Source organism: Excalfactoria chinensis, chromosome 14 (genome assembly GCF_039878825.1).
Source record: "Excalfactoria chinensis isolate bCotChi1 chromosome 14, bCotChi1.hap2, whole genome shotgun sequence".
NCBI classification, from domain to species: Eukaryota; Metazoa; Chordata; class Aves; order Galliformes; family Phasianidae; genus Excalfactoria; species Excalfactoria chinensis.
This window is the reverse complement of record NC_092838.1, coordinates 4,702,292-4,727,146: the sequence shown is the minus strand read 5'-3', so window position 1 is coordinate 4,727,146 and position 24,855 is coordinate 4,702,292. Positions and strand designations below refer to the sequence as shown.

At 39.5% G+C, this 24,855-nt stretch overlaps 1 protein-coding gene across 7 annotated transcripts in view; it reads right to left on the bottom strand.

The window, feature by feature from the left end:
* Positions 1-202: 202 nt before the first annotated feature.
* UNKL (unk like zinc finger) overlaps positions 203-24,855 on the bottom strand; it is a 29,326-nt gene continuing 4,673 nt past the window's right edge. For 2 of the 7 annotated variants that reach the window (XM_072349491.1, XM_072349494.1), the window contains exons 3-16: positions 24,195-24,371; positions 21,745-21,878; positions 19,676-19,811; positions 18,839-18,956; positions 17,548-17,632; positions 15,961-16,073; positions 15,003-15,191; positions 13,367-13,429; positions 12,464-12,629; positions 8,716-8,808; positions 6,981-7,211; positions 6,140-6,342; positions 5,224-5,478; positions 687-3,076 (exon numbers count right to left, since the gene is read on the bottom strand). In XM_072349491.1, the coding sequence (XP_072205592.1) occupies positions 2,921-3,076; positions 5,224-5,478; positions 6,140-6,342; positions 6,981-7,211; positions 8,716-8,808; positions 12,464-12,629; positions 13,367-13,429; positions 15,003-15,191; positions 15,961-16,073; positions 17,548-17,632; positions 18,839-18,956; positions 19,676-19,811; positions 21,745-21,878; positions 24,195-24,371 (2,119 nt within the window). In that variant the 3' untranslated portion in view covers positions 687-2,920. Of the gene's footprint in view, positions 3,077-5,223; positions 5,479-6,139; positions 6,343-6,980; positions 7,212-8,715; positions 8,809-9,962; positions 10,039-10,533; positions 10,651-12,463; positions 12,630-13,366; positions 13,430-15,002; positions 15,192-15,960; positions 16,074-17,547; positions 17,633-18,838; positions 18,957-19,675; positions 19,812-21,744; positions 21,879-24,194; positions 24,372-24,855 lie in introns of those variants that run through there. The other 5 variants (XM_072349492.1, XM_072349493.1, XM_072349496.1 and 2 more) reach the window with 5 other exon arrangements.

The following is a 24,855-nucleotide window of genomic DNA, read 5'->3' as shown; positions in this document are numbered from 1 at the left end:
CTGGTTCCTAGTACAAGTGGCGGTTTTCACGTCGCAGTCTTATTTCCAGCAGTAGGAGCAGCTTCAGCACAGAGCGCACAGAGCGCACACAGCGCCCCTGTGCCACGCTGCCGTTAGGGGCAGGAACCGCTACGTACGGCTGCGCATGCGCAGGAGCACTTGAGACACCGCCCCCCCTTCCCGCGGCCACGACGGACGAGTTGAGCTCAACCGTTTATTTTCACGGCGGTAATAAAAATAACGGCGGGACTTTGCGAACCATCGCGTAAATAAACCGTGTAGAAACGGGGTAACAAGGGCTCGGTTTTAAACAGGTCATGTAAGTGATGACGTGCTGTGACCGATACCTTCCGTACTGAGAGCTACTCACCAGCTCACTGCTCCCATAAATGAATATGAGTAATTAATTAAGGCCCGCTGATGAGCACGGAGTGACAGCAGTAACATCAGCACCTGTGTTCGGTACTGGGGTACTCCAGAAAATCAGCATGTCTTCAGTAATCAGCTATTCGGAGATGACTGATAAGCCTACGAGATGGAGCTACCTGCACTGAGTGTAACTGCTGAGCAATGGCAGCTCTCACTGGAAAACACTGAGAGACCCCCCCACAATCTGCTGCTCTGAGACATAACGGCATTTGGATTAACAATGACACTCTTGCATCAATTACCACAAGTACCAAAATGCAGCTGGGAAATAGGTTTAGTTTTGTAGTATTTTGTAAATCCAACAAGTTACTCTATTTTGGTCTCACTAACATATAATTTTAATGCGTGTTTTCTAGATATAGAGCACAAGGACAAGTACTTATAAGTGTCATATTTCTCTTCTGCCCCATTCCAAAGTCAGCCCACAGACCTTACTGCCCTCCCTTGTCAGGTACTGATGTAGACGTGCACGGATCTGGTTTTGCAGTGCTGATGGGGATGTTTGCTTACAGTGTCTCACAGAACATCTCTGTGAAGAACAATTAATTAATTATCATGTTTTTCCTGTGACTGCAGTGTCTGCTTGGAGCCTCAGGATCAGCCCACAGTGAGAGCAGGTCTGGGAAGGAGAGCACTGATAAGTGAATGACAATTCCCACAAAGAACAATAAACTCTGACAGGACGAAACCATCCTTCTGTATCTCTCTGCAGACAAGGATCGGTGTCAAGATGTGGGCTGAACTGGTTTCCTCTGAAATACAATTTCACACTGTGGTACATAACAGCACACAGGTATCCAAAGTAAATTCCTGTTTGAAAGTGTAACAACCACAATCTATCGTTACACATCAGTCTTTGATCCACTTACTGTTCCAAGCATCACACATGAAGAACAGCTTTATTCCACCCACAGCACAAACGCGTGAAGACATCGACAGCCGACCCTGCTGAGCCACGTTCCTCTTTGTATCACACCTTTACAACAGAGCAGTATCTCAATGGTAGGAATAAGTAAAAGGATATTTAACACTTTAACATCCTTCCCCCTTTGTGACAGGTCTCACCATTCCTGCACACTGACGTGCCTTAGGAAAGCAGCAGCGTAGGTTTAGTTATCACAGAGCTGAGTCATGGTTTGGTTTTTGCTGACTAACATCTTCAAATAAGACACCCTCACTTAATTAATCTCCGCTTCAACAATAATGGTTTCAGTTACACACTTTGCTTTTTGTTTCAACATGAAAGAACTTGAAACAGATGAACCCTTCCCTGCCTGTGAGCTGATTTCTTGTACTGCGCACATCAATACAGAGATACAAGTCATGTAACACAGTAGGAGGTCATTCAGTGTAAGCTGTACAAGCCTCTCACCCGGATTATACAAAGAAGGAACAGGGCAGTTATTCCTTGTAACAAAACCAAACATAAACATGTTAACATCAAGAATTCATTAACTTCTCCTAAATTGCACATTCCCAACAACAGGATGAAGTACTTCGCCTTTTAAAAGAATCCCTGTGTCAAAGTGCTGCTGCCTGATGGCATAACAAAATATTTTGCAGCTCCTTTCATAGGTGTTACCTCATTACTGAAAACATCTACTTCAAAGTAGCTATGAAAACAAGAACATTCTCATCCCATCATATCGTACGGCACAGAACTCAGCAATAGAACTCCACTGCAAAATCCTCACGTCTTCTGCTCTTGTTTGGGGTATTTGGCATAGGCACTTGGTACGAGTTATTCCACGTCTCTGCTCCCAGCAAGTACCACACAAGTCAGAGAAGGTACAAAACGTTGTAAGACTCCAAATATCGAAACCAAGAGAAGTACACAAACAGCACATTACTAGAAGTGATTGGCCCACAGAACCTAACACGCCCTTCAATAGCAAAGCAGATGTGCCTTGCTGTTTTTCTCTGCACTGGTTTATAAATATCATAGAAGGCAGTTAACTTATAAATTGTAGAAAATCTAGGTAACTTCTCACATCTATTTAATCTTATGATTTAACAGTAAAACCATCTGAAATATTTGAAATTCACAGTACACATATAAAGCATCGTATTATCGTGTATTAAAAAATAAGCTTAAGACCAAGAAAGCAGCTTGAAGCAATTTACAATATATCCTCCAACAACGACGACAAATAATTAAAAAGTGCTTTTATAACAATCGTAGTTTTCAAATGGTGAAGTAAACACAGTGTCAGACCAATTCCCAACACCAGCCCTGGCACAGCACACACAACAGACGTGGCTCAGGGCCTGCTGGTACCGCTCAGTGCCTACTTACTGCACCTGCGCATCTGCCTCCTGCAGTGACAACAGCTGGGAGTGCTTTCATTCATCGTGGTGTCACTTCAAATGGAAATGGGTCTAGCACTGTTAAATGGATTAATTATCAGTGATTTATATAATTTTTATACAAAATACAAAAGCATAAAATATATTTCATTCATTAACATGATACGAGTACCACGCCTGCATGTTACCACAGATTGCTTTTTTTCTTGCAGCAGGGACATTCTTCTTGCTTAGCTGCACAGTGATCACAAAGTATGTAATGTTGACACGGGTTCAGGACAATGCTACCATCACCTTCTTGACATCCTATACACTTCTTCGACTGAAGCTGAAAAATCACCTGTAAGATGATTACTGCACTCAGTAAAAGGATTCCAAACCGCTCAGTTGTGTTTTAGCAATTTTACGCTCAGATGTCCTGATAAAACCCTCTAACAACACAAAGAATAATGTTCTGTGTATGATGAACAACCAAGCTGGGGGCTGTGAGACCTGAGCATGCACAACCATGACAACAGCAGCCTGAAGAGTACAGGTGCACTCAGACAAGAAGCTATCTAGGCTAGCACTTCTGGACTGCAGCTTTTCTGCACCACTGGGATAAATGATGCAAGGCAAGGAAAAAAACCAGCAGAGAAGTCAGCCTTTTTTTTACCATCATGTACTTCCTTGTTTTGACATTTCAAAGTACTGCTACACTGTTCTCGGTTGTGAGAGGTGTTTGCCTTAAGAGAAAACGGAAGCATCCCAGATATGCTATTCTTTGAATAAAGCTACAGGGACAGACTTTGGGGAGGATGCAAACAGATGCCTCCATGTAGTAAAGCACCTCAACCTTATTAACGGGCAGGAAGAAGTGAAAGGTATCTAAAAACTATGTTAATTTTTGAGTCATCTTCGGGTTAAGAGAAGCAGCACCGATACGGCACCTTTCTATGGGAAGGAAGAGAGAGGTGAGAAGAGGCCACAGTGCTAAAGGAAGCCTGAGAAGCTGAGCAGCTGTAAAGGCTGGTAATTGTCCTAAACAGCCCCGTGTGGCTGAGATGATTTCTGTCCCAGGATCTAATGACTTTGTTCAGATAGGAAACTCTGGGACTGTTTTGCTTCTCCCTAAAATCCATCAGGAGAAAAACAACAGTGATCCCTAAAGCAAATGCACTTAGCACATGAACCTGCTAAATAGCAAGTCTCATCTATCTACTTTATTGCCAGAGACTTAAATTAGGTTTTAACCTCCTGCACAGAGAGCCTGGCTTTAAGGCAACAGTTCCTGCTGACACAGATGGCACTGGACAGGAGGAGCGCTCAGACAGAGAATACACTGCTGAACTCACACAGGTACAGGATGGCACAGTCCCACCAAGTGGGAGGAAATATTACTTCTTCTTTTGTCTGGACTGTCCTGTGACAGTCAAAGCAACAGGAACTGCCATCACATGCGCTATCTGCCCTATGGGACTGCAGGATAAAATGTGATGTGCAAGCAGGACAGGCTCGGGACAGTCTGAAGCAGGAATGAAGCTTCTGGTGCCAGGAGCGGCACACTGTCATTATTATCTCCCTTGATGATGCTCAGAGGAGGGGCATGTGACTTTCAAAGCTTTGACAGCCCTGAGAAATGCATCTGACAGCAAAAGAGCATCTTATGTTTTGGCAGAACCTAAGTTTGGATTTTAGAGGAGGTGGAATGCAGCATCATGGTCACTAAGGTGACTAAGGGAGCGAAGCATCTGACACGAGAGGCTGAAAGAATAGAAGGCATCTTATCAATGTGTTCAAATACCTTGTGGGAGGAAGTAAAAAAAGATAGAGTCTCCTCCTGATGGTACCCAGTGAACGAAGAGGCAACAGGCACAAATGGTAAGGACAAGAAATCCCCCTTCTATAGTGAGGGTGGTCAAATACCGGACAAGGTTGCCCACAGAGGTTCCAGCATCTCCATCCTTGGAGACATTCAAAACACTTCTGGGCCAGGCTGTAACAATCTGCTCAAGTTGACCCTGTTTGAGTGGGGCGCTGGCCTAGATGCCCTCCAGAGGTCCCATCGATTGCCAGCGATTCTATGCTCCAAGGCTGTACTGGCAACTCTGACTATACAAAGTCCTGGTGCAGAACCTCACTGCCTACATTCTAAACAAGTGAATAACATGTAATTGTTGACACTTATTTACAACTGTTTTCATTTCTTCAGGCAGTGGCTGAAATATCGGCAATTCAAACTTTCAGAATCTTTTTTTTTTTTAATCACCCTCAGAACCCTCGTGAATCACGTGTCATTTATTCTGAGAGCTGAGCAAAGAATCAGAAGAATCTATCAGGCTGAGAACTCCGAACATCATTAATCCAGGAGGGAAGCCTTAACACTGAGATCAGCGTCTCAGATCAGAGATCTCTCTGAAATTAAACCTGGCATGTGCATCTCACTGGAGCTTACTGAGCTGTCAGTTTTAGTTAAGCAGAAACAGTTACACAGACAAAGAAACTCACCTCATCTATTGTTCCTAAATCTAAGTGCAGCTGGCTTTGTAAGGAGCGAAGCTTTGGCAAGGATATTTTCTCCATGTCTCCATAGTTTTCCATGTACGGTAAGGCAGTAGATAGGCAGGCGGCTAATTGCACCTTCAGCTTTTTTAATTTATTTTCCACTGCTTCCTTCTTCTGAACAGCCAGTTGTTTGTCAGCAGATGCAACATCAGCACGTTCATTTGCTTCTTGAGCCTCCTTCTGCCATGCATCACATGCCTGAGAGAAAATGACTTTGTAAATTAAAAACAGAATTGCAAATTCAAAAGCCTTGAAAGGTGCAGATTTCTGATTTTGGATACGACAATGTAATTACGGTCAATTTAATGGTTTTCCTACTGCCACACTTACGGAGCGCTGTGAATGGAACATGTATTCAAATTTCAGTGTCAGGAGGCATTAAAACCTGCCAGAACACAGCAGAGCTACTCTACTATTCCTTGTCACAGAGAATACGATAGGAGAGGAAGAAAAAGGCTACAGGAAATGCACTGGAATGGCAACTGTCAGGAGCCTCAGTGTGACTGCTGAGGTGGCTGAATATCATCCAGGCACAATACGCAGCCAGAGTTGCTAGCAAGTCTTTTTGTATGTGTGTGCTTATCAGTGGAAAGGGGTACAGGAGGGAATGGATGTCTTTAGTTACTTTATGCTGAGATACGCTGCTGTTCAGCACTAAAGGATCTGCTTCCTTTATGCTGACAGCTCATTTGGGAGATGGGAAAAACATCACTCACAGTCAATTCACTTGATAAGACTGCAAAAAAAAACACAGCAATGCTGGGTTCAAGGATAATAAAACATGTAAAATGGAAAATCAGTTGGAGGTGCATGTTTATTAAATACAGAGAAAATGTAATACTACCATGAATGAATGTACCTGTTTCACTTGTTGCCATGATTCTTCCCACTGTTTTAGTTTTCTCTTGGCATCATCAAGTTCCTGTCTCACTCGAGTCAGTTCATTCCCGTTGCTGTTTGAACTCGCTGAGGGGGCAGCGCCGCTGCTGAGAACTGGGGATGGGCTGGGAGAGAAATTCCCAGTTACAAAGTCCCACATGGTCCCTGTAACACCATTTAAACCTGTAAAACAATAAACAATGTCTGCACACCCTGCTGCAGAATGTTTCACGTGCACAACTACGTAACTGCACCGAAAATGCAAAGCTCAAACTTCTACCTGCCAGATTCATTATTTTACTGCCTTCAGAAACGTAAAAGCCTGGAAAATATTTGTAGCTGTGGAGCTGTTCAGGAAACTTACCAGGAAACTTACTTTTCTCTTGCTGCTTTTAATAAAAGAGCACAGTCCGCAAAAGGTGAAGAAACGGTGGGAATACATTCATATACAAAACCCTTTAATCCCAGAAGTTCATACATCATTTTAGTCCTTCCTCTCTCTCTGTTTTCTATTTTCCGTTAGCAAAAGTTGTAGCTAAAATGTGTTCTTGCTGCCTACTCTATTTCCCCTTTGCAAATGCCTCTCTAAGTAAATATCTCTTCTTCCAAGAACATTTTTTGTCTTCATTAAGAAACAAAAGTTAACTCCTTGAACTCTCCCACATACCTCACTTAACACCAACAATGTTAACAATTAAAATAGCTGGGCTTTGTCTTCCAGGTCAAGTCATGGGAAATCTGCAAAGCTTTGAGCCCAACCCTCCTGACCTGCCCATTATTCCCCCCTCTCTACACAGCAGTGCAGCCTTCAGCCCACTTACCTAAAGAGTTGTGAGAAGAGGCGGAGGTGCCTAAGATATTCTGTTCCGACTTCAAAGGCTGAGGCTGCTGTGGATGAGGGACCATAGTGGATGAAACAAAAGACTGAGAAAGCGATTGTGAAAGAGAACTGAGTGGAGAGGTTGAAAGGGATGATGATGAATGTAAAGAGGAGGAACGAACAAGAGAACCTGGAATATTGACAGGTGCTGAACTTTCCAGTAATCTTTTACCTAAACATGCACAAAAAAAAAAAATAAATAAAGATTAGTTCCAAAGCAGGACACAGCTCTGCAAGTATCCTTAAAAACTACCATTTAAAACTAAGCCGTATATTCAAGTACCTGCCATTCATAAAGAAAGTATTACTTATCTGCTATTGTAAAATATATGTTAAAATCAAACACAGAAGCAGAGACACCATCTGTGGCTACATCGATTGTCAAACGTACTTAACTCTACAAAAACTAAGTTCGAAGTGAAGTAATAACTAATATAATCAAACAAATGGATGGCTCTGAATTTTCCACAATAATGGTAACAATAAAAGGAAGGTATCTTTAGAATGGATGTCAAATGCTGCAATTACTTGAATAACTGTGCACAGATGCTTTGGATTTTCCCAATCAGGAAACAGTTCGATATTTGCTGTAAAGATTTTAATCAACAATTTGGAACAGCAATAGAAAACGACATCACCTTTGCCTTGAAGAAAATAAAGTGGTCAAATGAGTGATACTTAAAAGCACGAGTCATTATTATGGCTTTATGTTTTTGCGTCACTCCTATGGGAAATATTAAAGAATAGAAAGAAGGAAAGAACGCTCATTACAAGCTGCACTGCAACAATGCCTTCAAAAATATATCATGGAATACTCCTGAAGCGTTGGCAAAGTCAGACTCCTGAGCAACTGCCCAAGGAAGATGCAGGACAGACCAGAGATGTACACGGCGTAGGAAACAATAAACTTACACCTCTGTTTGCAGGAGAAGCAAGGGAACAACACAGTAAGGGCAGTTTAGTTTAAGAATCTGGCCCACTAAGAACTCTCCTACATTTTAACAGCCACAGTAAAGATCCCAAGCAAACATCGGACAGTTGTAACGGAGTCATCTCTTTTCTAGAACTTGAATTACTCCTCACGTCCACCTGGAATTTGCCCAACACAATCAGCATTGAGGAGCAAGGCTGCAGGTGATCATACTGGGCACAGCCATTCCCAGCCACCTGCCTTGCAAAGCTGCTGTAGCACACAGCCAAACCCATCAGCAGCATCTGGGAAAGGGCTTGTAAGATGGCAAAAAGCTGCAAAGCAGCAAGGAGAGAGAAAAAGGTATAAGAAACTGCCCTGCAAACACCGACATCAGTGAAGAAAGAGCAGGAGGAGGTGCTCCAGGTACCAGAGCAGAGAATGCTTGCAGCCTGAGGTCAGGATATTCTATTAATGCATCAGGACATTCTGCAAATGTATGCAAGTCAGTCCTTCCATCAGCTATTATGCCCATGGCCCCACTGGCATGCCAAAAAACATTAACAGACCGACCCCTCCCAAAAGAGTGACAGGATGGCAGCAGTCTAACCTGCCTACATTGCAAAATTAAACAGAAAGAACATAACTGAGAACTTTTCTCCACAGTCACTGTTATCTCTAACAACTGTGAAGAGTAAACACTTAGAAAAGTAAGAAAAGTACATAAAGTGATATGCAGTTTGATTTTACAATTTGAATCGCTTACTTGCTAGTCCAAGGTCACTGCCTTCTCGATCTTCCAACTCTCTATTTATGGAGGCAACATTCACACCGTTGAAATGTATATCTAAAGCTGAACCTGTTAAAATAAAACACTGTATTATCGAATTATCCATATAACCATCATGATGCTGAAAAGAGGAAACAATGATTATTTTTATTATTCCATCATAAAAATCTTTAATGTTGAGATCACATCTAACACCACGCGGCACCACCCACTGGCCAAAGTTTGTTCCAACTGACACTAATAATTTCCTAACTGGGAAGATCTAATAAGGCATCTGGGATGATTCTGATGAATAGCTATAATGCAGCTGACATGGGAAAGTATTATGGGGGAGGGAACCACCTGCTGCGCTGGACAGGATGCCCAAGAAAGGATGTTCCTCTGCCCCAACCTGCACTTCTCACCTGGCACCTTGGACAGTTTTCTCTGTCCTTTCTTTTTCTCCCTCTTTTTACATTTCTTTTTCTTTGTAAATAATATTCACCATCGTGTTCCATCAGCAATGGACCCCACTGATCACTCTTTGTGCACGTGAACCTTTCTCAGCATGTCTGTGCAACAACATCATACTCACAACTGAGATGCTTCTTTCCTTGTGTTATTTTCCCACTAGAACAGACACAGGCTATTCTCACCATCTCCCTTGTCTGCCAGGAGTAGCTTGCAGTAACACACCTTCTTCTGCTCCATCATTCTTCAGTATTCAATGCATCACCTAAGCCTCAATAAGTGCTGGCTCTTCCTGATTGGCACGCTCTTCTCAGCTCCCCTATCCCTTTCTTTTCTTCAGCTCTTGAGGACAATTACTCAGCCAGCAGACAGAAAAAACTTAAGAGCTCTCCATGAAATCATGATGAGGGGACAAAGAAAAGGCTTCAGACCTCACAGTCTGACAAAGCTTCCTCAGTTCTTGCTAATGTAACTCCTGTGTTTCCCATAATCCTTTTACCACCAACCGGCTTCTCTTCCTGCAGCTCCTTCATTTTTTTAACAATTCTTCAATGCACCCATTTCTACACAAACGTTACACACTGGCTCTACAAGACTGTTCTAATTTTTGCTCTATTCGAAGTACATTCAGCACTCCATTTTCATTGCCATCCTGTATAGCCACAAAGTAGAACCGTGGAGAAATAACTTACGTATATGAAAAAACCCACAAAATCCACACAGTTAAAGTCCATTAACTTAAACTTCCCTGCGACAAGTAAATTATGACTCACCTTCCAATAACAAAAATAGCATCCTGGAACTATTTTAGAAAAACAGCTGAAGGCAGCAGAGGCACATTTAACCAATTAGGAATCAAGAATCTCTTTAAGCTCACTGACAGAACGACAAAAGGACACACGAAACAGAGCACATAACAGCTTCAATGACTTTGCAACGCTTGTTCTGCATGTAATTTTGGTACATCGTTTTAAAATTACACTGCATTAGCACCACGTCAAGTATGTGGAAATCAGACCTTGGATTTCACTGTTACATCAGCTGCTTGTTCTGGTCAATGAGCACATACTTAGTCCAAAAGCTCTCTTTATTTTGACCAAGAATTGATTTCCATAGCATTAGCTGTAAGCAGTAACACTGCATCACTTGCAAAGAACAGAACCTAAAAATCTGCTCGCTAATTCTGACAACTAAAAATAATGTTACATTTATGTTTCAACACACAAATCATCCACCAAACCTGTTCAGCACAGCACGGTACACACCTGTGAGACTGCAGAAAAATATCTGCCATTTAATATTCTACACTCATTTTGTTCAAATAAAAGAAGAGGAAAAGCCTACCTTACCATTGCTAAGTGCTGACTCACTGCCTGCAGTCTCCTGCTCTCTGGCACACACTGATTTAAACACAGAAACCTCCAAGCACACCAGCTAATCACAGCACACCCCTGCTCATGTGACTGACACCACAGGCTGCAAAATACAATGTCCTTCAAATCACATTTCCTGTTACAGCCTCCTGAAAAAATCACATTTACTGTACAAGTGCCACATATTTCAACAAGTCTGTGCATAATGCTAATCAACAGGGACCAGCTGATACTGATAGATGTCAGGACCGACACTCAGAGCGATGGAGAAAGGCTGTCTGAAGGGGCTGCCAGAAACCACCTGAAGTTCAATACAGGCAGATAAAGTAATGCTGCACCTGGGATAGAATAATCCCTTGCAACAGTACAGGCTGGGGACCAAATGAGCAGAAAGCAGATTTGCAGAAAAAGAGCTAAGAATCCAACAAACAATGCATGCAGCATGTCTGGGGGAAGTCAAAGCAGCTGGCCTGCATTAGTAACAGTGCAGCCAGCAGGCTGAGGGAAATGATTGCTCTCCAGCACCTGTGAGAGCACAGCAAGAGCACCCTGACCAGATCTGGGTTTCTCCATGCAAGAAAGACATTTACATGCTGGAGTGTGTCCAGTGCCTTGCTATCTGGATGGCTGGGGGACTGAGGTACATAATATACGAAGACTCAAGCCCTCAGACTTTGTATTCTTGACGCGATTCAGTTGATCTGTCAAAGTATTTGGGAACTCAATCAGGTGAATCACCAACGACAGCATGAAATGTTTGATACATGCATTTAAAAACTAATTTATTGACAGGAGATGAACATACAGTATGCTCTGTTCAGCCTACAGTGAAACTGTGTAGAAAGTACACAGCAGTTCAGAAGTCAGCACCACATAATCGATGTACATTATGTGTGTATTTCCTTTCAGAGACCACAGGATTTCCAACTGTTGCAGTGTTCTTTGTTGCCCTATGACTAACCTCTGTCAGGCTGACATTTAACAAAGCATTGGGCAAATACAAGTCTCTGCGTCCAGCTCTGGGCTGCCCAGCACAAGAGAAATGCTGGAGAGAAACCAGCAAAGGGCTCCTAAGACAAGTAAGGAACTGGGGAATCCAGCCCTGGATGAGCCTCCTTAGAATCATAGAATTCTATGGTTCCACTGTCAAAGCAGGGGAGACCCCTCTGTTATAAAAAACTTGAATAGAAACCCAATGTCTAATTATGACTTAAATGTTTATCCCTTTTAATGTTTTCCAGATAAAAAACCTTGCTGGTTGGATCCAAGGGAAAGGCTCTGGGTTGGTGGTGAGGATTTTTGAACTGAGTATTTCCTGAATCTGTCCCATGTATCCAGAATAAAAAGGTTCCTCCTTTTTCATCCTTTCAGGTCTGGCACAAATAAGGGGAACAAAAAAAAAATGATTTTCTCCCTGGATGGACCAATAATAAGATCAGAAAACAGACAGCCAAGAAAAGTGTCCCATCTTCCTGCAAAGACAGTAACATTTGTAACTGCACCTGCTGAAGTAACCTCAAAGAGAAAAAAAGTCACATCCCAGTGGCCCACCAACACAAGCTGAGAGACATCACTTCTATTTCTAGGAACATAGTGAGATGCACTACGAAGGTCTTGTGCATTCTTAAAGTCTCTGACCACTATCAAAGAGATATTCCATTTTAAATGTCCCATTTACTCATTCCTATACTTACAACTGGAGAATTTATGAAAAACAATGATTTTTTTTTTTTTTTAAATATTCAATGTAAAACTCAAATATTGCTTTTAATTTAATACAATAAGGTTGAGTATATACAAATGTCTTTACCAATAAGCTGTTCTGAACCAACATTAAAATGAGGAGAATTTGAATAATACAATAAACTACATACAATCAGAGAGCAGATGTTAAGACTTACCTATAACCGATTCAACTGTGTTATCAGCAGAATAGAACGGGAGAGTTTGGGTACTGATAATAGAGACAGTTGTAGGAGATGAACTGTCTGATCCAACACTGGAGGCCAGACTGGAAGTAATACTTGAAGCAAGTGGGTTAACCACTGAAAAAACACTGAGATGGTTCTGTTAAAAACAAACATGTATATTAGTGTGTGTGTGTGTGTGTGTGTGTGTGTGTGTGTGTGCGTATACTTACACAGATGTGTAAGCACATGAAATAAATAAAGTGCAATTTCAGAAATAATTATTTTAGCTCAAACAGAAAGAAATTCAGAAAGAACTTCTAAATGAATAAAGATAATTTTCCAGTGCCTGACCACCCTCACAGTGAAGAACCTTTCCCTAAAACCCAACCTGATTCTACCTGGTCACTACTCCATGCCCTCCCCTTGGGTCCCATCGCTGGTCACCAGTCAGATCAGTACCTCCCTCTAATCCCCTTGTGATGAAGTTGCAGGCCACCAGGAGATCTTCTCAGTCTCCTCTTCCCTAAGCTCAGCAAACCAAGAGACTTCAGCTGCTTTTGTTGTAATGCCTTTCCCATTGTATTGATCTGTCTACTCCCTACAAGCAGGGCCACTTAAAGTAGGTAGTCCAGGACTGTGTCCAGAGTGTTCCTAAATACCTCAAAGGAGGGCAGCTCCACAGGCCTTACAGCCCAGTGCTCAGTTACTCTCACAGTAAAGAGTTTCCTGATCAGATGCAACCTCCTGCATTTCAATGTGTTCTCATTACCTGTTGTCCTGCCACTAACAATAAACTTTCTTTAGGCTGTTTTCCAGTGTATGACAGAACTCTGACACTGCTTTGATGAGTTATCCAAAAAACCCCAAACATCAGCATTCAGCTTTTAGCAATACCTGCTTGTTGTCCTGTTCATTTTTTTTCTGCTGATTCTCAGCTGAGAAGCTTCGCTGCTTTGCCTGAAACAAGAAAAAATTGATATATATGAATTTAATGACTCACTGATAAGAATATATGATTAGCTCATGAAGGGTCAGAGGCATCACTGTAATAATGTTTTAAAAAGGGGCGACTTAATTTCCCTTGCTGCAGTTCCATAATGAGAGTTAAGTTTTAACGATCACAGAGTAAATCAACATGGAAATTAAGCACATGGAAGTTATTTCTAGCCCAAAAACTGAGTACCCACATTAGTGCTATGGTAGACTGAAATAATGTGTTCCAAGTGCTTGCCAGCTGGTGACAATTTCTCTAAGTGGCCGGTGGGATAGAAGCCCGGGTTAGTCCAGAGTTTCAGCTCAACTGCCCACATTTTTCTCTTTAAGAAATCATGCTACAATTAACAAACAATCCTCTCAAATACAGAGGCAGATTTTAACACCATTTTATAATAGGGTAACTTCTGAAAGAAGTGAGAAATACATAAATAAAAGGGAACTGTAAGCCCCTTCTCTTTGCCACTGTGTTCTTGCAGAACATGATCAAAAGTATTTCTGTTCTTTTCAAACCAGAAACTTTAAGCGACTTCCTGAATGGCAGTAAACTCTGCATGGTCCTCCCTGTCTCATTAGGAAGAGTTATTTCTGCTGCCTTTGAAAAGTTCTGTGTTTGTTCTTTTTTTTTCCTTTGAGAGATTTCTAATCTCTTGTAATGACTGTTCCCTATCACTCAGGCACAACTCTTCTCCTCATAATATGTGCCCCCTGCTATTCCACCATGTTTTCTTCTTGGTTGCAAACTCCATCACTGCCTCCTATCTAGGCATGGCCAGTGAAAAGCAAGCATGGCTTCTTTGCAGCTGAGATGCATGTTCTGTAGCAGCACACCGCCTGCTGATTTTCACCAAAACAGAATAACTGATTTCCATCTCTGTTACATTGTTTCTCATTTAATGTTGACTTACCAAATAAATGGCTGCTTTCTGGGGGTACAGTTACTTCCACAATTGATCACTATGCTGGGAGCTGGGATTCTTGTCAAAATAACCAGATCTCTAATTAACAGTCTGGCTGAACATCTACATTTAAAGTGATCATGCCTGGAGAACTTCACTGTAATGATTCTGCCACAGGCTACAAGGCTTTATCATTTACAAAAACTTCTTCCTTTTGTTCCTCCTCTGTCTTTTCTTTCTGCACTTCTCTGTGCATCTCAGGATACAGAAATCAAGCAAGAAGACTGATAAGTGTGGCTATAACTGGACTCTATAAAAGCTAGCCATATTAGGGTTTAACAGTTACCCTGTTCTGTTCATGGCAACATGGGTTTAAAAAGGACCATCACAATTCTGCAAGACTTTGATTTACTGTGTGCCAGCAGAGCCGCAGTGACAGCTTCAGTGAGCATCCTTAGTGAGCATCCTTAGTCCATGACAACTGCACTTTGATAGTTCTCAGCTCACTACAGGAAAGGATTTCTGACCTTGTGTTGAATATTACCAGAAATCACAGTAGATACAGGAGATAGCATTTTCTGCTTACTCTTATTATTAAACATTGTATTTATACGTCTAGACCCACATTATTCACATACCTGATCTTCTCGTTCAAAACCTGGTGCTTTAGGATAGCTGGATGTTGGTGAAGAAACACCTGAAGTGCTGGACTCGGAACACAAAACACCATTTGCTAATGATCTCTGTCTACAGAGAGGTCCAAGGGGTGACAAAGAACTACTGCTACCAGAACTTGATGTTACGGGTGGACTTGAAGAACAGGAAATCTGTAAGAGACAGAAAAAAAGTGTCTAATATATTCTGTAATACTTCTTATGTTTACAGCAATGTTCTCCATTTGGAAGACAGTTAAATGAAATTATTAATTAATTTCACTCTTAATACAATACTAAATTCAGCACATTTGCACGTATTTTGGTATAAGCTGAAAAAAGTACCAGATGACAAAAGTAACTTGGAACTATTGTCATGTGTTTGCCTCTATGCACAAAATGACTCAAGCAGAAATCACTCTTCTTAAAAGAAATTAATTCGCAATAAATGTGTACTTGCTTTCTGACAGCAATATGAAGCCACAAGGAAGCAAGCCAGGAGTCTTAACAACTGCACTGTTTACTTGTAATTCCTTTGAAAACTTATTAACAAATCAGGACAGAAAACAGGGGTGGGATCAATCAAGACCTTCCAAGAATGAATTTTTTTCCTGTAGGAAAAAGACAGGTAAGTTGTCCTTTCATTGCATCACTGATTAACAATGACAATCCTTGTTTTAGCATTCAGAATAATTGCATCTTAAGACAAAAACAAGGGCAGAAAATAAAAGTAAAACATAATTAAGTCTGGTTTTCTGAGCAAACATTCCACTTAAGTTCTCAAAACCAGTTAGATATTACTGCCTGATGTCTACTATAGCTTTGTTTTTCTGTTTCATTTTTTGTTGTTGTTGAAGTACAGAGAAATTAAAAAGGAGATGCTTAGGAAATAAAATCATTCTATATTGGCAGATGATCAGTGCTAGCTCTTAGAGATACTTACATTTCCAGACTGCCCGTTGTTACTTGTAAGGCTGTTTGTGGCATTAACACTGCTGCTCCATTCATTTGTGATTCCTATACTGTCTGTTGAAAACAGGTGAGCACCTGGCTTGACTGAAAAGTAACAACAGCATCATAATTATTGGGTTGGTTTTGCTTTTTCTTTTTTCCCCTCTTCATTCCAGCCTAGAACCACTTTACATTAACAATAAAAAAGGTAGAGAAACTTTTACTTGCACTGCTTACTTTTAAAAAGGAACATTAACCTCTGAGAAATTAACATCTAATGTGAATCTAATGTATAATACAATCAATTACTACTTAATTTTAATACCAGAAAATTCATCTCTAAGTAACTGAACAATTACTTCTCGATTTCCCTAAAGGCTACTTTGTTAAACTACTAAACAGCTCAGATATTTGATTATTTTAATTTAAGGAGATTTAGTCTTCAATTTTTACATACAAATAATGAGTTAACAAAAAAACATCTACTTTAGTAAGAGATTTCATTTAACGATACTCCTCCCCTCATAATTCATGCACACGTTATATTGAAGAAAGGGAGCTAGGACTGAGGAATAAAATCTCTCAAACCCTACATAACCTGCAGGGCTTTTTTTCATCTCTCACAACTAATGTGTTTCTGAAGGGGTAACAGTAAGCTACTATTTAGAAATCACATGTGAATGTTTCTTTCCTAGGAACAGTAAGTAGCTCTGCTGGACTGCAGGGCTATGCAAGCCATAGTCAGAAAGAAACAGGATGAGTATGAGATACAGAGATACCTTTGGAGATAATGCAGCTAGGGGCTATTTCTAATAGTGTAGTTTTTACTATTCTGCCATTAACAGTAAGTAAGAGAAATACATTAAATTTGTAATGTTTGCTTCTACAACCATTTTAATTCCTTCTAACAGAAATGAGGAAGGAAAAGGACAAACACAGCTGGTTTAGAAGGACTTGTTGAGGGAAGACCAGGAAGACTTCTATAGAGAATGTGTGCTTCCCCAAGCCATTTCAACACAGAATGGTAGGAGCTGCTGAGAAACGTACAAATGGTGGGAAGGATTCTTCTGTGGAACCAGGGCTGTAAGTAATGTAACGAACAGTTGTAGAGAATATCACATTTGCCTAGATGTGTACACTGACATTTCTTAGTCACAGAATCATAAGCAAAATCCTACTGAATCACAGGAATCTGGAGCTTTCCAAATTGCTAGGCTCTCTTCTCAGCAGGTAAAATGTAAGCTGGCAGCAGGTCCTTATTTTGAAGTTTACTACAGTAGTTTCAATAGGACAACTAGTGTATTACTGAAGTCCAACAGGTACACATCTACAAGTCACGTTCAAAGAGTTGTAGGGAGAAGCTGCATTTGCAAAGAAAACTCTGTTCTATTGCTGCTACAAATTCGATGTCCATTCAGCAACCTCCCTTAACAATGTAATATATTGAAAAATATGGAAAGAATTTCTAAAAACAACTGGCATCAATTGCCATTTTCTCATTAAAATTAAGGATTTGTAAGTCACTTCTACTACAGGTGCTTAGCAATAACTCATAGAAAATAATAATTCTCTTACTTACTTTCACCATGTGCAAATGCACAAAATGGGCCACGAGGGCAGTAACCTGTCTGGCGCATATCATTGCACTTTGTGGATTTATATATCTAAACAAAACAGAAGTGTGATAAACTGGAGCATGTTTCCTACCGAGCAATAAAACAAAATTTAAACCTTTAAGTGAAAAGTTCTTAATACTTAATAGCAATATATTTAATATAGATTTCTTAGAAAACTCAGTTCTTGCATTTTTCAAATCAAACAGAAGAGCAGAATAGAGTGAGAAAATTAAACCTCAAACAAGAGAATTCTAACTTCGTTCTGTATAATAATAAATATTAACAATAGTATTTCAGAGTGCTTAAATTGCTCATCATAGAAACAAGTCAAACACCAGTTGAAGTCATTTACACCACTGTAAGAAATCTGACAGGAGGAATAATGTATATACTAGAATGTCTTTAAAAAAAACAAACAACACAACATACCTTTTTTTAATGCACTGCCTGCATTGCTACACCTCTAATATTCAAATGTCCTTCTCTAACCTGACTGAAGCATGTGAGAACTGAAGTAATACTGACAGTTCAGGGCAGTAATCATGATCGGAGTTGCAGATCCAGGTGCAGTTTCCTGCTCTAATGGGATCTCACTTGTCTTTGTATTTCACGTGGCTTAGACAATGCTGACATACTAGAACAATGTTCATATCGGGTTCCTAATGTTGTTCTATTTGAAAACATACAGATTCTTCTGGTAATTAATTCTAGGAATTAGAAAATCTACGGCCAGTGCTACCTATAGAGGAATCTAAACTCGCATTCTTTTTCTGTAGCATCTTACTTCAGCCAGTAGGAAGAGATGCTGCTCTTTCCACTTTCCATGACCCATTCAGATTCTTGCAATTATTTGCAATACAGCTTTTAACAATGCTCAAAACTGCAATTTGTCCCAAGTTATCAGACAAATGTAATCAAAACTGATTCTGAAAGTTAGCTAAAATTTATACCCAAATCTTATACATGGGCAATCAACATGAAAAAAAGGGGTTTTATGAGTCATGTGAAAAATCAATCCAGCTATTAGACTAAAAGCATCCAAACGCTGCAGGGAATATTAATTCACTTTTTAGTAAGCAGTATAATAAAAATACCTATTGGTGAAAACCACAGCAGTAAAATCAATATTCTCAGCAAATTTTGCTTAAAACAATAATTTAACTACCGGAAGAGTTGCTTGTATCATCCTTAACAGATACGCAAGTACACAATAAATTTAAAATCACTAGAAGTAAGAAGAAGCTCATTTCTTACCTCAGGATGAAATTGCTGCTCTGTACGAGAATGACAATATTGACAGCTATCCCCACTTTCACACCTTGAAGGCTCACCCCATTCATCTGCATGTTTTACACTGGGGCATGGAGTAGACCTAGAAACAAATGATGCCAAGGGCATGTTTTTATCTAATTCCTAGCAGAAGTCTCAAACAATTTCCCATTAAATTTGACGAGCTTTGCTTCTGGGACCTATAAATTCATAAATTCCGAGAGAAAACTGGTCTTTTGTCTCTGACCAGAGCAGGAGCAAGTAGGATTCCAGCTTTCTTCTGTCTGGTGACATTTATGGATAGTCCTGACACTGTCGAGCAAAACCCATCAATTCTAAAGCCTACAGCACAGCATGAAGGAACACCAAATAAATGAAGAAACCAGTGTTTCAGAAGGACAGGCATACTCTAAAACTAAGCAAAGAGACACATTAAAGTTTGGCCCTAAGAGTGCTGCTCAGAAACAAAATCTGGGGAGTGAAAACAGAAGAAAGCCAGAAGTTATAACTGGTCTTTCCCCAACAAAGAAGATATCACCTGCTGATTCCTGATTTTCACTAAAAATTGTAGTTTTCATTCTTCACAGGAAGAACAGATTTTTTTTACTACCATTTCATATTTTTATTCTTCAGAAGCAACTGATCATTCTGAACAGATGATTTTTTTCCCCACAAAATAAATAAATATATAAATAGCAAGGCTACTGGGAAAGAGATGTTTTTGTTCCACTGGGAATACCCATAGGGTAAGAGCTCAAACAAACTAATCCATTAACAACTATTTTTGATTGACCAAAAAGTGTATTCCAAATATGTATGTACCTGTATTTGAACGTTCTGGGATTCCGCCTCCTGTCTCGGCTGTTGTGGTAGTGTGGACACGCGTAACCCTGGCGGCAAAGTCTGGGTGGCTTTGTGCATTGCTCTGTCTTGTAGCCAGCTAGTACAAAATTTGTGTCTGTAAACAGGTCACAAATTAAGGGAAGTGAGCAACTAAGTTTTGTATTCCCAGAGCCTTGAGTTAGCTTAGGAATCATGTTGTTTCATAAAAAAAATGTTATGAATCACAGACTCATCCACTCTTAGATATCTACATAAGATCAGCACTTTCTGAAATACAAATTCAATATTCATGCAAAGAAATCTTCATCACATTTATATTCCATAGCAACTGTATACTGTACAGTTACTGTATACATGTGTAACATACACAAATACAGAACTTCCAACCTTGGTAGAAAAACTATCTGGAAATTCTCATTGTATCTATTCAACATTTTGAAGATGAAAACCTTGAGCAACACTACTCATTTTAGTAAGACAAACACTGAAACCATTTCAAGTTTTCTTAAGTTCAGTGCTGTCCTTATTTCAACAAAACTTCTTTCATGATAAGACATACTACAACTAGCTGCTAAAATCTTCCTGGACAAATTCTAGAGCCTCTTCTTGACTTCTGCCTTTTTTATCTACATCTGGTTCCAGTAAGGAGGAATTAGGACATGGAAAAAGAAGTTTCTGTCTAGAAACAGAAAAAGACAGAAAAACAGCAGAGCAAGCAAATAAATTAGAAGGTAAAATTTGGCTAATTGTCAGCATGGCTTTGTGAACAATTACACCAAACCAGTCTAATTCCTTCCTAAGGTAGAGAAATGGCTTCATGTATAACAGAAGCAATTGCTATAATCTATCTTGTCTTTAGCAAGCCTTCTAATCTGCGATGTTCACAAAAAGAAATACAGCAAAACTCCCACAAAATTTGTGGAAAAGGAGCTGAAAAAGCATTTTCAAAGAGTCTTTAATGGTGTACTTTAAAATAGCAAGGCTTACTGATCAGAGTATCACAGAGTCTACATTTCCTTCAGTCCTCTTCAATAGTTTAAATTAAAACTCAGGAAAATAAAGCTGAAATCACCAGCTGGATGATTATTTTCAGTCTCTAGCAATTTTATGCAATCCTACCACATTTAGTAGGATGTAAAGGAGTTACACAGTATTATATAACATAACACTGTAGCAAATAACCCAGTAAAAATGCTTGTAGTTGGCTCAGTTTGCTGTATTTTCCTTTTATTTTTTACTTTCCTATACAAACAGCTGACAACTACAGTCTATACGTTTTAGTACTTAAATGACTGGAATTCATCCTCTATCAGAATAAATACATGTATATATACATATGTATAGCAGGGACAAATATCATAAAATTATCTTCCTTGAATTCCTTAGAGACAATGTCTTCATGTCACCTCTTCCTACGTTACTGTCCATACAGGAAATTTTGAAAGTAATTGTATCCACAATAACACTTGGACAAAGGCTCCAATAACACACAACTGATACTAACATCTTTGGCAGTGTAAGAAGCAAGTGAAAACCAAACTTGAAAGTCTTAAGAAAACCAAGACAACTGGTTTTAAGCCATCTCAAGTAATGCTTTCAAGGCATTCTCATCTGAGTACTCTCCTCCAATTTTCTATTTAGCATTCTACTTCATTCCTGTTAGTCAATCTCAGCAAAGAACAAAGGTTTGTTAACTATTCAATTAATGACTTAAAAAACAAAGACTGATCATTATTACTACTTAGCACAAGACAGTGCTCCTACTGACTTGTATGAATAATTTTCCAATTGATACAGATTAGCAGTTGTATGAACTAAGCTGAGATATATTAAACATTTCCAAAACATTTTCAATTTACATTCTCAATATAAATGGCACAGACTGTACAAAACTGTTCACAAATATCTTTATTACTTACAGAAACCTTTTTTTTTATTTACTCTATCACAAAAAAGACTTCTGAATATCTCCCAGGTTTAGACCCAGGATCAACAAATTGGATCAAACACCATCGAAGAAACAGAGAAAGGAGACAGGGTGACGTTACCCTGCCATCTTGGATCTTCACTAAGGATCTTCTCAATCATTGCTTGACTTGCTAAATTCCCTGGTTGCAGATCAGGAATGCCTTCACCACATCCTAGCTGCCCATTCTGTAAAGTTTCCTGTGCCTGAAGTTCTCTGGAATAGGGAAAGAAAATGACACTGCAAAACTGTATAGCTACAATAACCCTATCTGTCCTCCAAAAAATCTGGCCTATGTTAACAAAAAATTATCATTTAATCTAGATTCTAACAAATCTAAATTGGAATAAAAAGCAAGAGGATGGTCATACGGAATAACCACGTCGGACTAATCAAAGAGAACATGTGAAGGAATGCTGGCATTGCATATAGAGTCAATATTAAAACCAGCAGTGTACGTCAGTGTGCTAATACACTGACATTCTGTACATGTTATTCATTACACCACCACATATGACAGGGCAGAAGTAAAAGAAGTAACAGAAGTTAGAGAAAATACTTTTGGTTCACTGTACCATTTTGCAAGAGAAGTGTACCAGGATAAGTAGGAGATCTAGTAGCAAATTATCTCTTCTGCAAACACTTATAACTTTTTTTCAAGTAAGCAATGCAAGCTTGGTGTAAAATCAGAATGACCACTACTTAACTAAAACTTGATGTGTTAGTGGTAAGAAACCTCAATCAAAACCCAAGACAATTTTATTACACCCGTTTTACAAAATCAAGCTGCACAGTTTCAACAATGACAAATCAGTGAAATGGATTTAAAAAAAATCAAAAAAAATAGCATAATTATATTAGGCAGACTTTGAAGCAATGGAGAAACAAGGTAAGGAACCAATCACCAGAGGTGGATCTACAATAGTCAATATTCATGAGACTCAAAAGCCCCTGCTGCTTTATCTAGGCACAGACAGCCCAGGAGATTATCTTCTCTTCCAAAATACTCCTTCTCCAAGAATCCCTGAAGAAGAACTTGATGGTTGACAATAATTTACATGAGATTTCAAGAACTTCCCTGCTCTGTAGTATCTTCCAAGAGAAAGAAAAACCTCTAAGAGGACAGGAAAACGTGTCAACCTCAATGACAAGACAAGAACCTTTTAAACTATCAAAAGAAATCTTTTATAGAGTCAAGGAATGCGCAGGAAGGAAAACAGATATTGTTCCTAAAGAATGCTTTTTATTTAAGGTGGAGGTGAGAAGAACAAGGCTCTTAGGTGAAATAAAGTTAATGCCTACATCAATGATTCTACTATAACTTCTTTGCTCTGCTTACAATGAAAAACCCCTAGTACTGGAGGACATTTTAGAGCAAAACTATCACTAAACACTGTTTGGACTTCCTTATGAATGCTAGGTATTTGAAATAAGGAGAAGCAATGGCACATGATCATTTTTCACAAACATCAAAGCCTACTTTAGGTTCAATCTGTGAATAGACTCCTATTATGAGCATCTTCAGCTCAGTAGGCGGCCAGTAACTAATAAACAACTATGTAACATTTAGAGTACAGCGCTTGGTTTCAGTATTGCCACACATTGGTTTCTCATTCTAATACATTACACAATTATAGAATATATTGAGTTGGAAGGGACCCACAATGATCCTAACATCCAGTCTAAATCTTCCCTGGTGTAGCTTCATGCCCTTTGCTGAGGTCCTGCTGCTGATCACCAAAGAGAAGAGATCAGCCCCTGCCCCTGGTCCCCTCATCAGGGTGCTGAACACCACCAGGTTTCCCTTCAGCTTTCTCTGGGCTGAACAAATCAAGCAACTTCAGCAGCTCCTCATATGTCTTCCCCTCTGATTCTAAAAGTTTACACAGATACTGAGTATTCTATATTCTGACTGACATGGAATCACATTGCATGTACTGAATGAAGATAGTTTAAAAAAAAACAATAAAGAATGGGCAGAAATCTTGTAGAAAGCATCAGCTATGTGATGGAATAGCTCGTACAGCTGAACAGTATGCAACAGGCAATACAGCAGTGAATTCTGTGGCAAAGTATGGATTTGGGGTGGAACAATTATGAAACTACTACAAAGGAAACTACTTTTACTGAAGTCATTATAGAAAGGTTAAGTTAAAAGGGGAGGTATAACATCCCAATGTATGGTTGGGAATAATGGCTAACACAAGAGATAATATAACATTGCAGCCATACCACCTCAGATACATACAAATGTATAAGGTATACATTACAAAGGACAGAATATCTGGTCTTTCTTTAGTCCTAAGAATTACATACACAGCTCTTCAAACTCCAAGTTACAAAATGCTAGTGTTTGTACTTCCTAGTATGCTTACATCTGCTATCTCGATGCACAGTAAAATGCATTCTTATATTCTGTAGTTACAGATGAAATCGTGTTTTTCATGCAAAGCACGCTACGTTTTCTGGTATGTAGTAGTAACAAACATAGCACTTCCTGCTTAACAGGCTGCAGAAATTGAAATAGACTACCTTATGTCATATACTGGAGGTCTGAGGTCATGCGGCCCATGAGCAAAGGCACAGTGAATCCCATTCTTCACGCAGTGACCCCGGGCATCTGTTTCATGAATGCATGTTCCAGTCTTGTAATATCTGAGATGGTATTTCCTTTCTGTATCTCCTGTTGTTCGATGTAGGTAAGGGCAACTATATTGTAGAAAGAGGAAAGTTTAAGCGTTGCTTTATTTTTAAACATTCAATTCTGAATTACGTTCTCTATAAAAAAAATACTTCTCTATAAAAATTACTTTCTCCCATCCTAAAGTAAAAGAAACTGCATCAAAAGACTTGGGGTGTAGTAAAGAACAATGAATGGAACGCCCCACAGGAACATTTTCTTGTAGACAGAGAGAATGATGAAGTACTAAGCAGACTTTAGCATTCATAAGAACTGACACTGGCCTAAGCTTTACTTACCATGTTCTAAGAAGGTTATTTAGAAAACAGATTCAACAATTTACTTGCAAAAGCTTACAAGTGTATTTAAATATTAAAATCGAAATGCTAAATTATTCCTATAGGGCTAAGATACCGGTAACTTGAACTGATTTTCAAGAACTGATACTTCTTACGATTTCTAAGATGCCAGTTTCTTTCTTTTAGATATTTTAAAACACTCAATCAAGATAAA